Raw genomic sequence first — 17143 nt, 5'->3', positions numbered from 1 at the left:
TCTGTAAAGTCGCAAAGACTAAAGTCTCAAACCCAAAGAGATATTCTTTATAAAAGTTAAGACTCGTTCACGCCTTCCTAAAACCCCTTGTTCAAACACGCCCCCACATGTCTACGTTACTGTGTGGGAAGATTTGCATAACACCACCCAAATGTATACGCAAAGAAAAAAAGAGGAACTTTTATTCTCGCTGTAGTATTGTTTGTATAGTACTGTAGTGTTCACGCTGTGTGTTTTGTTGTGAAAGCCAAACTACTTTGTTTTGCCTTCCAACAGAGGACACAACTAGAAATCAGTGGTTATGTTTTATTTACAACACTGTTCCAGAACAGTACAACCCAAATATTTGAGTGTGTGCAGCGCATTTTACAGAGGAAAGTTTCCTGAACCTGGTAAGGGGCATACTATTTCCGTCACACGCTTGAGGTGTTCGGCCAAGCACAACGCACTGGATAGCTGGCCAATCAGAGCACACCTCGCTTTTCAGACCGATGAGCTTTGTAAAAATCGACGTGTTTCAGAAAGGCGGGGCATAGAGGAGAAACAATAATGTACAGTATGTGGAAAATAATGTTTTTTGAACCTTAAACCATGTAAACACATTGCATTTCACCAAATACACAAAATAATGTTTTTTTTAGCAACGTCATATGACCCTTTAAACTAAAATATAAAAATAAAATACAATTCTAAATATTCACAAATAGAATATTATATAAAAAACATATATTAGTAAATATAATACTATATAAATAATATTTAAATAATACAGATTAAATGCAATAGTCACTTTGTTTTTCTGATATTACTTGCTACTAATGAGACCTATTTAAAATAAATAAATATATATGCAGTAGGCAAGTTTGGAAATAATATATTAAAATATATTATATAATTATATATATTCAATATATTAAAACATAAGTGACACGACACAACACATTAAAATGTTAGTAGTACTAAAATATAAATAAATAAATATTTATCGTCTGTTAGCCATACAAAAACTCTAAGTTTCTCAGCAGTGCAGCACTAGTATTGAAACAGGATTAGCACTGATTTTTACAGGCTCGGATGGCTCTGACTAACTGAATGGGACATTTATCTGCGTACATTTCCAAAGGAGAGAGAGCAAACTGTGTTCCTCTACTCCTCTCTTGCCTGCATCTCACCATCCAGGGGAGTGACAGCTACTGCCGCCACTGAGCCGGCTGTGCAGCCAGCCACGAAAGACTGCAGGAAGGGGGCCCGCTCCTGGGGGTTGCTATGGCGATCCTCAGTGCGGCCCACGGCGTTGAGGTTGGCGAACAGCGGGAAGTAGATCATGGAAAATGGGACATCCCTGAACAAAGAACAGACATAGAGCCATAGAATGTAGACATAGCTGCAGGATGTTATTGATGAATCGTGATTGATCACTGTGTCTTATTAGTTTTAGTCTGTAAATGTAAAACGTGAAAGTGTGATTGTAGAAATATGATTTAGGTTGTGTAAGCCGCAGATGAGAGACAAACAGATTGAGATAGATTGCGTTTTCATTAGAATAACATTAAGAAGAGAATTCCGCCAACAGTTAATTAGAAGCTATGAATAACAGATCAGAACTGACAGCTGGCAGGTTACATCAGTTCAGCTGGGATTACATCACAGTCTGCAGCGAGTCTGCGGGGGAGGGGCTGTTCGGATAGGTGAGTGGGTTTATTTGTGTGGGAGGTGTTAAAGGTGAAAGGTCACCGTGATGTATATCCATCCTTTAATAACAAAACAGTCTGAGAGAGCAATCACTTAAATTAGTTAAGACAGCACGTCACTGAAGATTTGCTAAAGATCTGGATGTTGATCGGCTATCATAGCTTAGTTATTTGAGTTAAAGGGAGAGTTCACAAATCCATTCAAATTCTGATATTATTTATAATGGGTGGCATGTCGTCCGAACCTTCATGACTTTCTTTCTTCTACAGAACATAAAAGGTGCATTTTTAAAGAATCTTTAGGCTTCTGTTAGAATATAATGAAAGTGAATGATGATTGGGCTCTCAAAAGACACCAAAGAATTTCATAAAAAATGTTCGTATGGCTCATGCACTATATTGTAAGTCAGACAATAGTTTGATGAACAAACCAAAATTTAAGTTGTTTTTCTATTTTCGTCACGAATGAAGGCCCATTCACACCAAGGACGTAAAACATCACAACTTCCACAAGTTCCACATCACAACTATAATGATAAATATAGCTGCAAGCAGCGATTCCGGGGTCAAGCCCGAGAAGGGCTGTAGCGCAAAGCGGCAAGAAGAAAAACGGCAGAAATGGAACGTACATACAAAATAACAGATAGTTTCAGAAGTACAGAAGTTCAAAAACAAACAGAAGTTCAGATGAGACTGACCAAAGACACGCTTCTGATTCAATACGAACACGCACGGAAAATGCAACGTTTGGAACATAAGCAACATTAACCACCCTGGATTCAAACCAACGACCTTAGGGCTTCAGGGCCAGTGGCTTAGCAGAGTGCTCCACTCAGTTGACACACACTCACCAGGCTGAAGAAGAAAGGTTAAGGTGGGAGAATGATCTCACAAAAAAATAAATCTTAAGCATTCTAAGCAGCGTAACATTCAAAGTTAGTAAATTGTAACGCAGCTTATGGTTTTCTTGATAGCTGAAGAGTCACATTAAACAGTATGGTAACTGGTTAGTCTGTAACTTATTAGCACGCTAAGCTTACTAGCATAATTAAAAAAACACAGGCACAGTCTACTTTGTAGAGGTATTTCTCGGGAACGGTAGTGAATATCAAAAATCTGTTCAGTCATTTCTTTGCGGCTCGGTCCAAAGATCATACGTTCAGATTTTGGACAAAATTGGGCAAAATTTGAATGAGGAGTAGCGAAAATACAGTTTTACATTTACTTCAATATGGCTGACAGGCACATTCATGGAAAATGATAAATGAGACATCGTCAGAATCGGCATAACCCAGGGAATGAAATTATATTAAAACAAGATAATTTGGACAACGTTTTCAAAAGTTATAGGTGTTTTTGCAAGTATCATAATGTCTCTGGAACACTAGGTGGCGCTGTCTGCAAATTGTGAGGTACTTCTGGGACATGGTGTTAATGATCCCTACCGATTTTTGTGCATTTATGTCAAACTTTAAAATGGCGGACACATGGTTCAGCCAATCCTGGCACATTTCATATGCAAAATTAACATCCACAGATTCGGCATGACACAAGAAATCCAATGACACCAAGATCATAATTTTCTGACTAATTGTTCAAAAGTTATAAGTGAAAATGTGAATTTTTGGTATCTCACGACCCATAGGTGGCGCTGTTCCCAACTTTGGCATGGGCCCTCAGATGATGGTGGTAACGAAGTTTACCAAGTTTCGTTTTGATTGATCAAAGTTTGTTGGTCCTAGCGACCCCAAAGTTGGTCAGATCACTATTCATGGCCATCACTACAAGTGTGCCAAATTTCATAATTTTCCTATGTTGCCTTCATAGGGCTGCCATAGACTCCCATTGGACGAGAAGAAGAAGAATAATAATAAAGAACACATACAGATACAATAGGGGCTACAGCCCTTTGGGCTTGGCCCCTAATGACACAGAGGAACAATATAATTGGAATTACTTTCAGAGCTATTTTTTCCATTACTTTCAGAGCTTATTTTTTATTTATTTTTTTACAGTTGTTGAATGATAAAAACAACTTCTGTATATTGGTGTAGACACTAATATAGTTATCTTTATAGTGATTATTCTTCATGTGAACAGGCCACCATGAAATTGACAATTCTTTTTTTATGGAATATTGCTGTGTTTATTATAAATAATTTATCCATGCACAACATTATTTTTCTAAATTCAATCAAATCAATTCCTTATGAACAAATCAAGTCCTGCGGTACATTTTTTCTCCTTCAAGGAGCCATTTCACTTGGAAATACAAATACATAGAGAAGAAAAGATGACCGCAACTTCCGTCTTATGAGTCTGATCTTTGCAATTCATCTGGTGATCCAGTTTACAAAACTGATTTGAATGATTTATGCACAAATCAGACTGTTTTAATTCTTGAATTCTATTCAATTAACCAGGAGAGCAGGGTTGCCAGGTTTTCGCAACAAAACCCGCCAAATTGCTACTCAAATCTAGCCCAAAACTAGCCCAATTGCGTTTCGAGGGGGGTTCCCCGGTAAAAATCGCATTCCGGGGGGTAAAATACACGTTTTTCGGCAGGGATCCTCCAGTAAAATTCACATTCCAGGGGCTAAATATCACGTTATTGGGGTCACTTCAACCCGCAGACATGAAAAACAACCCGCGGCAACAGTGTTAAAGTAGCCCAATTCCGCGGGAAAACAAGGACTTGGCAACACTACCGGAGAGAAAGATTTTAATGAATAACAACTTAAAATGTAGTCTATTTGTCACTAAATGATTATTTATATTGCTTCAGAAGAAGCACATGAGTCCTGTGAACTACTTTTAAAGTGCTTTTGGTTTCTTTTTTGACCTTGAAAGCTCCAATTCACTGTATGTTCAAAATCTATCCTTGTTCCACTGTAGAAACAAAATCATGCAGGTCTGGGGGAGTAAATTATGACATTTTCATTTGTAAGTTAATTATTCCTTGACAACATCAAAAATATTCCTTATAGTCCTTGGTCAAATAGGTGATTGGGTCTTACCTCATCAGTGTAGCACCAGCACCCTTATAAAGACCCCTGAGGCCTCGAGTCTTAAGTAGCTCCAGGGTGATACGGGTCGCTGAGGATCGAGGAGGGGCATTTGTGCCCGGCTGTGCTGCCTGAGAGCCAACCAGTGAAGGGGTCGAACCAGCGGCAGAGGCAGAGGCAGAGGCAGCGACAGTCCGCTGAGCAGCTTGTAAAGACAAAAGTGGAGAGGTTACAACTCATTTTTTCAATATCATCTTTATATTTTTTTTCGTGTATATATTTTTTTCTTCTTTATATTTTATATCTTGTAGTGTAATAAAACTGGAACTGCTGTTCGGTGGACACCATTCTACTCAAACAGCTTATTTCTGGCTAACCTTTGTACTTAGTAAGGCATCCTAAGATAGAGACCTACATACCTTGGATGACACTCATGGGAGCATAATAAACACACTTACCCAACCTGCCAGCATCCTGCAATTGTATTTTTAGCATTTCCATGGGGGTGGTGACTACCACCTGACAGGTTCCTGCTCCACAGCCCGCAAGGATTTCCCCCCACAGAGGTAATTTTCTGTGGGTGACAGATACAATGACAGATGGGGCAGATGAGACATGATTATTATTGCATTTACCAAAGAAATAATTGCTCGCATTAGTCCGCTGGTGACCTAAATGCCTCTGTGGAATAGCTTACAGATAATGTTTTCTAAGGTCTTTGTTAAGAACCACAATAAAAACTCTGACAGAGTTGCTTACAGTGTTTTCTCAACACCGCTACTGAATCCACAGACTCTACTGAGACATTTCTTTACAGCTAATGAGAAACATCCAGCACAACCAGCGCGGTCCAACTCTCGAACAAATTACTCTAATTAGCCCATTATTTTTAGTGAATCAGAAACATACAGCGCAAACAGAGGGGTCCGATTCCTGAACAAATGTCTCTAATGAGTCAATTCTTTTTAGTGAATCAGAAACATTCAGCGCAAACAGAGCGGTCCGATTCCTGAACATATGAATCTAATGACCTGATTATTTTTTAGTAAGAAACATACAGCGCAACCAGAGGGGTCCGATTCCTGAAGATATAACTCTAACGAGTCAATTCTTTTAGTGAATCAAAAACATACAGCACAAACAGCGGTCCGATTCCTGAACATGTGAATCTAATGACCTGATTCTTTTTAGTGAATCAGAAACATACAGCGCAACCAGAGCAGTCCGATTCCTGAACATATGACTCTAATGAGTCAATTATTTTTAGTGAATCAGAAAGTTCAAAATATCTCCTTTTGTGTTCTACAGTAAAATGAAAGTCATACAGGTTTAGAACAACATGAAAGTAAGTAAATGATGACAGAATGTTCATGTATATGCGTATTATTCCTTTCATTCTAATGTGCCCATTCTTTTCAGTGAATCTGAAACATACAGCACAACAATGCGTCCCGATTCACGAATGAATCAATACTTTTAGTAAATCAAACACATGCTTTCAACTTACTGTGAGATTTAAATCAGTATAGCTTTTTTAGACAAATATCAGATGTGGGAGTGTTGCGGAAAAAATGCTTGCTTTTAGAAATGGTTAAAAATTGGAGGTTACCCATCTTTGGAGAGCTTCTGTCTGAAGACATCATTGGCAGCCAGTTTGATGGCTTTCTCTGGTGTGACCAGTGTAAGATTCACAGCTGCACCTGAGAGAAACACAGTGAAGTGAAATTCTCAGAATATAAACAAAAGCAACATATACCAGAACCTGTCAGCAATTAAAACTATTAATATTTTAAATAACACTGTCCTCACCAGGAATGTGCAATAAGATGGGAAATTAAATTTTGATTTTAAAACCCAAGTCGGCACTGTAGACAAGAAAAGAAACTTCATACCTCGATACATGCCAAAGTAGCCCTCCATTTTGATCGTCTTTGCCAAACAGTCCAACCTTCATAACAAGACAGAAATGTTCTGCGTGATTAATTAAATACTCCAATCTGGTTATGAAATATGCTAACTGAAATGTAATGATTCATTCATTCAAATGCAAAAAATTAATTCACAATTCATTCAAATGCATTGTAAAGTGTTTGTTAACTAGAATTAAAACAACCAGAATAAACCATGTAAAATCTCTTAAACAACAGACACCAAAATGCTCTCCATGTCTGTGTATAATGAACAGCCAAATTAGACATTCACAAAGAATTCTTAGAAGAATGTGTGGAAGAAAGAACTTAAAACATAGCAGCCTGTCTCTTGCCCACAAACCACTTGGGTATTCGCTCGTTACATAAGTGTACGAAGAAGAAAAGAGCCCCTTACGGACCATCACTACAAAGAGCACTTCTCTTTATCTCAATGGTATCACACATGCATAAAGAGCAAGCTACTTAAAAAGTAAAAGAGCAAGCTACTTAAAGAATATTCGGAAGCATGAACAGATCAAGCATGCAAAAGCATGCGACTCAAGTTGTTTTGCATCATCTGAGTCATTCAGTAAAATCGAGACAAAGTCCTCCGCCCAGAATAAATCACTAACACATGCTGCCTTCATGATTCACTTTGAGTGAAACCATAAACAGTTGTTTTTTAGATGCAGAAATGTTTTTAAAAATTGTAAAATCAAGTGCAAAAAAACAAGTACACACAGGACCATTAAAATGAAATAACTATTTAATAATCTAAATAATAGTTTTCCACAATAAATAACTTTTTTGTGCAGTGGAAAGTTTCCATGAATGTTAAAGGTTCTTAATGCAACCATAGATGCCAATGAAGAACCTATATTTTAAAAATGCACCTGCAAAACAAGAGGCCCCAAAACAAAGTGGGGGACATGCAATGCAGCATAGTTATGGGACCTCATAAAGATGTTGAACTCACATTCCACTATAAACACGAGCACCCTGCTGATTTTGGAGGCGGGTCTTGGCGAGATCAATGGGAAACACGCAGGTCACACCCACCAGTCCAGCCACGCCCCCGTTAATCAGCTTAGCAGGGAGGCTGTGAACACCAGGAAACACACACATGCAGGACAAAAACCACACACAAAAACATGTCAATATAACGACTTGTGGATCTCAAATGATATATACGACATCAGTGGAAAATTTACCTCAATTTCTTCTCGGCCATTTTGGCCACACTTTAACTGATTTCCTCCAATTCTTCTCTCTCTGCTGCAAAAGTTTCAGGATAAACCGTCCACGGCTCACCCAGCCTGCCTTCTGGCACGGCGTGCTGACCTTCACACCCTTCCCTTTAGGGAGAACAGCCACTCTGGTAAATATAAATCACCTTGAAACTTGCTAAGACACAATTGAAATACAATTCAGGACATATGACTTTTTAGTATAACATGCAATATTTCTGCAATAAAAATAGACTTTACATTTGTTTTACAATCACTGATTTTACTTTCTGCTTTTCTCAGGCCCAGCTCCAGAATCACATCACTTAGGGTGCTTCGGTCGCCGTGATTTTGCCAAGTAAGACATGTTCAGTAACACATCTTTTGTTGATCATGGATCAACATTACTGTCCAAAAATATAGACCTAACCCAATCCCTAACCTAACCCTATCCATAATTTATTCCTAAAATCAGAGGGAAATGATAGGTGAATAAGAAGGGTGTAGAAGCATCTAACCCTGACTGTAAGCCTAAAACTGACATTTCTTGAAACCTTATCCCTCAGTCCTGATTGGTTGATTGGAATGTTGTTCCAGGATCAACAAGGATGTTGATCCAGGAACATGTTGTACTTGGTGAAATCACATTCACCGAACAAATATTGCTGCGGCAATTTAAACGGTGAGTGGATTCTAACTTAAACGCTCTGATTGGCTGTTGGGTTCAAGAAATCAACAGATATGTCTGTGATTGTCTACATTGCTCAACGCGGCAAAAGATGTTAACATCACTGGATAGTTTGCCAAATCTGCAATGAAATGCCATTATAACAGCATTAACTGAGGGTGCTTGGCACCCTCTAGCACCCCCGTAGAACCGGGCCTGGCTTTTCTACAGTGCACAAACAGAACATCCTCCCTCCTAAAGTCTCTCTAATCTCGCTGCTAATGAGGTTGTGACCTCTTGAATTAATCTAGAGAAGAGAGCTAACAGGTGAGGGGCTTATCAACATGACTTCCTGTTCTTCAACACAGTATCAACAACATCATTTGTAAAAAAAGATGTAAATATAGATGTCTACAATAGATTGTGCTCTCTAAGTTTTTATTGACTACATATATAATACTAAAGTCTTATACATCAAACTTTTATATTAGTATATCAGTGTTTTTAGTTTTCTAGAGTAGAATGATGTAGTGTAAACCTTATTTGAGTAGTTGACACATAAAATGTCTCTGTCTTTTATTCTAGATTTACCTGTGAAAATGTATATATGTATAAGGAAATGTCTATATCTTCCTGTAAAAAAATGTACCACTTTATTTATATTGCTCACTTTAAATGGTTCTGCAGTTTGACAAATATATATTTTTAAATATTTAAGGTACTGCTTTATAAAAAGGTTCATTGGTTAATGCATTAACTAACGATCTCTGTTAATGTTAGATAATAAAAATACAACTGTACATTCTTAGTTCGTTATCTCAAGACCTTTAATTAATATTAAAAGATACAATTATTGATTTTAATAATGTACTATTAATTGTTGAAATTAAAAATAACCAAAATTAATGAAAGCTTTAGAAGTATTTTAATTGTTAATTCATGTTAAATAATATAGTTAACTAATGTTAGCAAATGGAACCTTATTGTAAAGTGTTACAATAATTTACATATTCTCAAATAAGGGATATAAAGCTGCATACATAAATAGTATATTTAAAATAGTTCTGAATGGAAGTCATTCCACTGAAACCAGTTGAAATTTTGTCAACTACTCATCACTGCAGGAAAAATTGCAGGATTTCTTTACTATTTTTCTTGCTTTCTCTTTTCCCTCACTTGTCCTAAAGTCCCCCTTTCGTAACTTTTCTCTTTCCTCGTGTATGTTTCCATTAATTCTCTCCTCATTTGGGGTACCATTCTTACTTTCACCCCTCTATCTTTTTTCCTCCTGCATACTGACATCCTCCCTTTTCTCTGTCCCTCTCTTTTCCTCTCGCGCTGTCTTTTCTGGAGCCCAGTGGCATTCTGAGCATGCATTTCTCTTCAGCACTGCTTTCTTTCAACCCTGCTCTATTCATACCACTCCACTGCCAAAACATAGACAAGTGAGATCTGGCCCCCAAACCCGATCCTTAAGCGCTCCCTCACAAGTCTTTCCACAACTACCCCAAACAGATCCCCCTCACGCAAGCCTGCATATTTGACCAATTCACAAGTTAGGAACTCTGTTTGAGAGGATGATTATCATGTTCTTACCTCTGTCAGTGTATTGACCGGGCAGATCAAGCTGTCCACTTCCCCCCTCTGCACGCTGACAATGTGTGCAGCAGCCGTAGTCAGGCACAAGAGATCCGACAGAGCCAGCCGCCACTCAGGGGCCATTGCATAAACACAAGCATTGTCCCTCCGTGTTTAAGTCCCTCCCTCTTGTGGTGACTCCCAGTGACATAGACAGGGAATGAACAGCTTTCCACTAATGAAACTTGACACACATTCACACATATACAAGCATGTACATTGCATTACACAACTTCATCTCAAATTACAAAAAAAAAGACAAAAAATATTATATTAACACAATTATATTAAAAATAAATAAAAAAATTATGAAATTAGAAATGTAACAGTCATTGCATCCATTATCTGCTACATCCACAGTTTTGGCTACCAAATGATTATTGATTATCATAATGAAACAAATACATATTGATGATCATTTGTGTTGCTGTAACAAACCAAAATGCCATAATTCACATCAAATGTTAGACAGACAGACAGACAGACAATAGACAGACAGACAGACAGACAGACAGACAGACAGACAGACAGACAATAGATAGATAGATAGATAGATAGATAGATAGATAGATAGATAGACTGCGCCGGGTGTGTGTTCTTTGTGTGTGTGTGTGTGTGTGTGTGTGTGTGTTCACCTACTCGCTGCTGTGTGTGTGCACTTGGATGGGTTAAATGCAGATCTCAAATTCCGAGTATGGGACACCATACTTGGCTACGACAGACAGATAGATATACAGACAGCCAGATAGATAGCTAGATAGATAGATATACAGACAGACAGACAGATAGATAGATATACAGGCAGACAGACAGACAGATAGATAGATAGATATACAGGCAGACAGACAGACAGACAGATAGAGGCCTAATGGTTAGAGAGTCAGACTTGTAACCCAAAGGTCGGGGGTACTGGCAGGGATTGTAGATGGGGGGAGTGAATGACCAGCGCTCTCTTCCACTCAATATATACGATAATTATTAAACATATGATAGCAAAAACATTACAGACTACTCACCGTGCTCTCTCGTTGTCAATAACGCCGCCCCTCACTTCCGGTTCTGTGGCTGCGGTTCTGAAACTGCTGGCGCTGCGGGTCTGCAGCTGGATTCTATTGGTCATATGTAGGCACACCAACAGTGTGCATTATATTTTCATGTCAACAGGAGGCGCTGGATCCTTATATTGAACACCAGTTTGTAATTCACATCATTACAATTAGTCAAAAGGTATTAGTCTTAAAAACTCGTGTCTGCTGTTAAAAATAATAATAATAATTCGATCTAAGGACTTATACTTTGTTTATAATCACTATGCCAAAACACTATTTAGAAACAACATTAGCATTTCAAATTACAATCAACCTTTGTCGTCGGTAACAAACAACAGAAATTTCTTATTTTAATTCGTTCGTTCACTGCTACAATTAAACGGTAAATCAAACAAATAATTTATGATAGAAAAAAAACACTAATTAAACGCAAAAATGTCAGTGTAACGTATTATCATGCTATCGTCCGTACACATGTCATATTCTAGATCATTCGCGAGGATTCTCCAGTAATAACAAGCCAACAGAGCAACTTCCCTTTCAACGAAATTCAAATGTTTGTGCATTCCCTTTAAACGAACATACCATTTCAAGCGAAGGTAGGACACCTGACCGCAAAGACTGACTAACTGCGAGATTTTTTCTCTCACAGTGACTCAATCAGGTCAGCTAGTTATTAAAAGTTTCTAATATTGTAAACAGCAGATATTATAAAGGTTTCGTTTGATTTGTGTTGATATTGTATTTGTTTTGGTACGCGTAGACCCCTATTTCCGTGACAGATGGTAGCGCCCAGCCCATCTGTTCTCCTCCTGTGAAATGCGGATTGAAACAGATTGTTCGACTCCACGGGTCGCAATGGCTACTGCACCGCAAGGACAACAAGTTTTGCTGTTCAGTTAAACAAGTCCTATGTGACGAACACGACGGACGGAATCGTCTAAGCCACACTTTTTAATGTGAGACACTCGTTGGAAAACAGAAAAATGTCCCAGGGATGTATAACTTCTGTGGAGGAGATCCAGTCTTGGTGGGAAGTCCCCGCCATAGCGCACTTCTGCTCTCTCTTCAGGACGGCGTTCAATTTACCAGACTTTGAAATCGAGGTAAATTATACCTGTCCTAATTTACGCCTCCGTTTCCTTTCCGTCAGGTTCATTAAAACGAAACTAAACAAAAAAAAGTTGGCCATATTTCCCAACCATATGACTTTGTTTGTTACTTTAAACATTCACACTATTAGTGAGCTAAGTTAATAATGGTGCGCCAGCGCAATTCTGTGATAGTGATATTGATAGAATAAAGTCAGTTATTTAGCGTTGGTTTATATAATAACAGAGCTAAACCGTCCAGCCAGCCAGACGTCTACCCAAAACACTGGACGTGCTGACTGTTGTGTTTATGATTTTTTTTTTTTTACTTCAAAATCAGATTTTAATAAAGACAAAGCTTGTTTTTTTCAGTGGTTAGTAGTGTTTGGTTTTGTCTTTGTTTATAAACTGCGTGACTGAGTACCGAGTTGGGTTATATAGTAGGTTAGACTTTGTTTCACCTTGTTGAAGTTCAACAAATTGTTAATGTAATCAGTCTGTCCGTATCCGCGTTGAAGTTTAGCCTTAAATTCGATTTTAAAGTCGCCTGTTTATTCTCGTGAGACCTGTTCTTTCATTTTGGGATTCACGCCGCAAGTGGCGTCGAGTAAGATTGACTCATAAACTTTCTAGTGTCTTGATTAAAACTGGATCACCTGGGCTTGTTTTGTTGTGCTGTGTTGTTTAAGCTTGGTGCTTTGTTGTAAACTCAAGCCAAGTTCATGATTATTGGGTTACAAGTTTATTGTTGGATCACAGGCTGCCTTCGAATTGGTCATTGTTCCATACAGTCTGTCTGTTTTGTTTATTGATTTAGTCTCTTTACAATGATGCTGTAAAATTAGTCTCAAGTTGATCTGTCGGTGCGAATGTAAACCCGAAACGTTTAAATAGAGTCGTTTTTACATTGACACCCCCATTTTTAACATCTCCCCCTTAACTTGCATTTGGAAACAACAGTGAATTTGTCACAGGCATCAGTAAACTCGGTCCATCTCGACCCCCACATGTGTGAAACGTGCTAGTCACTGGCTTTGTTATTGCATGAAGGATTTGAGGTGCTGATCACCGCGTGCTGCTTCCCAGAAAAAGTTATAACTGGCATGATCAGTTAGGAATTTCCTACTAGAGTTTTACGATATTGCCCTTTTTATGAAAGATTATCATAAGTGTCTGATATGCAGAAATGACTTTTAATTATTGTTGTTTTTTTTACTCAAAATAACTAAATAAACAATAAAACAGCTTTTTATTAAAAACAACATAAATTATTACTGTTAAAGAATTATTATTGAATTATGCAGCTGTTAATTATAAAGCTAATTTATTTTATGCTGAATTTTTTTTGTAATAAAAATGTATTGCTTAAGAATAAATTGCTGTATTTAAAAAAAGTAATTCAAGCAATACTTTTAAATAAGTTACTTTGCCTGTAGGTGCTATTTTTCAGAGAAAAGTGATGCCATTGATCAGTAAAGTATTAATAAACTAAAGTTGAACAGTGAATATTTGTGAAAAAATAGATGTCATCGGTTTCTAATTGGTATGTTAGATGATTGCTATGGCATGACCATTTTTGGGTCATGTTTGATTTAGGTTTTTTTTTTTTTTGCAACACCGAGCTTCCTGAATATGTTTACTGTGTGCACAGTTTGTGTAATCTTATTTAATGCAGTGATCACAGATTACAGGCAGTGTGTGTCAATGCAGTGTCAAAGGATTTACATTCAGAGGGTGGGGGTCTGTGTCAGGCGCAAGTCAATGACCGTTTCGCGATTCATCCTTGCATCCTAATTGCATTCAGCATAGGTGTCCAAGGTCATTCAGCACAAAAGCTCTCAGTCCCACTTCAGTATCCTGGTAACTTTGCAGCCGTGCGTGAATGGGATTGTGAATAATCCAATCGGTTGCTTTAATCTTGTGATTGAGACGTTTTTCAAGTCATCCCTCACATTGTACTAGTCTTCTATTATAATCTTTTGTCTTAATCTCAATTGTCCTAATGCTTATTAGTGCTAGACTGGCTGTTATACACAGTAAGGATTCTCATGTCTTTGCATTACCGCAGAAGATTTTGTGTGAAAATTTGGTTGAACATGTTTTGGCATTGTAATTCCTTATAGATTTGAAGAACTTTTCAATTTTATGTTTAGTTCAAGTGCAAAAATGCTAAATTGGACTTTTGTTTTACTTGCATCCACTTTGTGTCTTTGGATTTCTGTCAGACTTTGTCATCTCATTTGCTTGAGCCAGTCAACACAAGTTGATGGGAATGTAATCAAAGCAGATCTACCAGCAACTCGCTCAAAGATGATCCTCAGTGTGGTGATGCATCGGCTTAGCTGACATTTTCATGTACCTGATCTGTTTGTTTTCAGCCCTGGTGGGTCTTATCCAGGGCCATGTCTAAAAAAAAAAAAGCAGGTGGATAGTTCAGTAAATAGAACCCAAATCCAGGTATAAGAGGATACAATGTTTTTTACGTAGGAGAAAGCCTACCCTAAAAGGTGGCTCTATGACTGTTTGTCTTAAATTAACAGATTAATTTTGCACGTTGATTTTCTCACACACCTAATTTTTGTCACAAAGACCTTGATCTCACCTGTTGAATAAGCTATTTGTTCATCAGTTGAATCAAACTCTGACTTCTGAACATTTTATAATATAAACTGGGAAAAGCAAAGTCAGGAATCTTGTTTTATCAAATAATCTTGCATTATTTTGCCATAAAAAGGCTAAAAACCATTGAAAGATTGAATTTGCTGATGATTGTCATTGGTCACCTTCCGAGCACAAGCTTTGTGTGTCGAACACAGTGGATATTACAGAGGCAGTGATGCAGTCACCAAATACACAAAATAATGTTATTTTTAGCAGCATCATATGACCCCTTTAAGGTGTTGGCCAGCTCCTTTTTTCTCAGGGGCTGACAATGGAGATTCTTCTTGGCAAGCTGACAATACGGCTCCTTGCACATTGTTCTTTGGTTACACTTCACAATCTCGCTCCATATCTCTGCCCTAGATGAGAGAAGTGCTCGGCAGGAAGAGGCCTTATTCGCTTGGGCTCTCTCCGTGCTCTTTGTCTGTGTGAAGCACGCTTGATTTCCTGGCAGTGTGGCTGTGAAACGAGCCCTGAAATCCCACCGCCTCCAAGAGCTGAGAGAGGCTTCTTCAGGATGTCCTCCTCACCCCTCATACACAAACACAGCCAGAGGACCAAGCCTGCTGACTCCACACAGAGGATGAGAGTTGTTGTTTTGTTGCTTGTCTGTTTTCATGTCTTCATTATCAATTTGATGGTGTCTAGAGAGTGGGTGGATAATTGATCTGTGAGCGTTTGTTCCAAGCGTTTGCCACAGCAAAAGATATATACAAAAGATTTATATATATATGTTTTTTTTTTTAATTTGCAAAGATTACATTTTTACAGGGTTTGATGCAGTCATCCTCGTAATTGACTCTTCATTTGATCCTCTTGTGGCTGGACTCCTTTTGCACAGGTTTGCTAGCTGTTTCTCTGTGTCTTTTCTAATGAGAATCTGTGACTGATCGAGTTTATAATTCAGACTACTGATGCACCCCTAATTAACGCTTGTCTCTGTCAGAGATCACATAGGCCATTGTGCAAGAGCTAATTAAGCCTTTGTCGAGCTCTGATGTAGCACGTCCACATGTTCCCTGACAGTTGTTTGTCTCATCCATGATCTTTTACATGGCAGAATTTTCTCAGTGTCTTCCCAGTGGATTATCACAGACTTCCCCCTTTCATCTTCCTCATCTCACCTTCAGCTCTGGGTACAAATGCCCCCTTATGCCCCCTTTCCTCCACCCAACTTGGGGTTGTGTGTTCTGCCAGTGTTGAATAGAGCCTCATTCACGTTCCTCCTCACACACTGCTACTCCATCATTGGCCCTGGCATGAGCATGACTAAATCACAGATGGTGGCTTTCTTTGCCTCTGCCCCCGGAGAGCCAAGATGGTCGTAACTGGGTGCTGGTGTTCGTCTGGGGCACCTTTTCTTTAGAGCCTCGCACTGCTTGATTGTAAAGGGAGATTTAATCTCAATGGGGCCTGGCGGAGCGGGAGCCGACAACGGCTCTTGTTTTGAAAAGCAGATGGATTAAGATGAGGAAAATGGATTTGTGTCAGGAGGATCTGTAGTGCTCTCTCGTTTTGCTCCAACACCGGGTGCCGATTGAGAAGGATGGCCATGAGCGTGTATGGGTGTGCATGTGTGAAGCCTGTGTTGAATTAGCGGCTTTGATGTGTGAGGGGCTCATTCTCGGTAGAGCTCCTGTGGTTTTGAGGAGGAGGAAGTGAACTCTGGCTGTGGGATTTGCACCATCAATAACTGATGGGTCATCAGGCCTTGTTTCAGACCCCAGATGCTGCAGCTTGAAAAGGACTGCTCTCACCCACCTCCATTCTAGATAATTTAAAGGGGTCATATGATGCGATTTCAAGTTTTCCTTTCTCTTTGGAGTGTTACAAGCTGTTTGTGAATAGATAAGATCCCTAAAGTTGCAAAGACTAAAGTCTCAAACCTAAAGAGATATTCTTTATAAAAGTTAAGACTCGTCCACGCCCTCCTAAAACGCCTCGTTTAAACACGCCCCCACGCGCATTCATAATAAAACGTGCCTCACACGGCTCTGGGGGGTGAATAAAGGCCTTCTGTAGTGAATCCATGCATTTTGTAAGAAAAATATCCATATTTAAAATGTAATAAACACTTTTCTCTCACTTCCGTTATCTGTCAGACGGGGAAGCCGTTCCGGTGGAAGGCATATGACGTATGCGCAGTGCGCGCGCCTCTGAGATATGCTAGTCTCGCGAGTTTGTTTATAGGAGCAAAGGAAGCAA

General features: G+C 38.8%; 2 protein-coding genes across 5 annotated transcripts in view; one reads left to right on the top strand and one right to left on the bottom strand.

Annotated features, from left to right (window-relative positions):
- LOC107700984 (mitochondrial glutamate carrier 1-like) overlaps positions 1-10324 on the bottom strand; it is a 14788-nt gene extending 4464 nt beyond the window's left edge. Inside the window, exons 1-8 of one of the 2 annotated variants that reach the window (XM_016502868.1) lie at positions 10096-10324; positions 7818-7961; positions 7583-7705; positions 6589-6644; positions 6306-6396; positions 5155-5270; positions 4709-4901; positions 1173-1342 (exon numbers count right to left, since the gene is read on the bottom strand). In XM_016502868.1, the coding sequence (XP_016358354.1) occupies positions 1173-1342; positions 4709-4901; positions 5155-5270; positions 6306-6396; positions 6589-6644; positions 7583-7705; positions 7818-7837 (769 nt within the window). In that variant the 5' untranslated portion in view covers positions 7838-7961; positions 10096-10324. The remainder of the gene's footprint in view (positions 1-1172; positions 1343-4708; positions 4902-5154; positions 5271-6305; positions 6397-6588; positions 6645-7582; positions 7706-7817; positions 7962-10095) is intronic. The other variant, XM_016502876.1, reaches the window with a different exon arrangement.
- A 1684-nt stretch (positions 10325-12008) lies between these two features.
- Positions 12009-17143, top strand: part of LOC107700962 (cat eye syndrome critical region protein 2-like) — a 39563-nt gene continuing 34428 nt past the window's right edge. For all 3 annotated transcript variants that reach the window (XM_016502852.1, XM_016502858.1, XM_016502844.1), the window contains exon 1: positions 12009-12292. In XM_016502852.1, the coding sequence (XP_016358338.1) occupies positions 12173-12292 (120 nt within the window). In that variant the 5' untranslated portion in view covers positions 12009-12172. The remainder of the gene's footprint in view (positions 12293-17143) is intronic.

Source organism: Sinocyclocheilus anshuiensis, unplaced genomic scaffold (assembly GCF_001515605.1).
Source record: "Sinocyclocheilus anshuiensis isolate Anshui unplaced genomic scaffold, SAMN03320099.WGS_v1.1 scaffold1423, whole genome shotgun sequence".
In the NCBI taxonomy this organism is placed as follows: domain Eukaryota; kingdom Metazoa; phylum Chordata; class Actinopteri; order Cypriniformes; family Cyprinidae; genus Sinocyclocheilus; species Sinocyclocheilus anshuiensis.
Note: the sequence above shows the minus strand (reverse complement) of the source record. Positions and strands in the feature narration are given on the sequence as shown.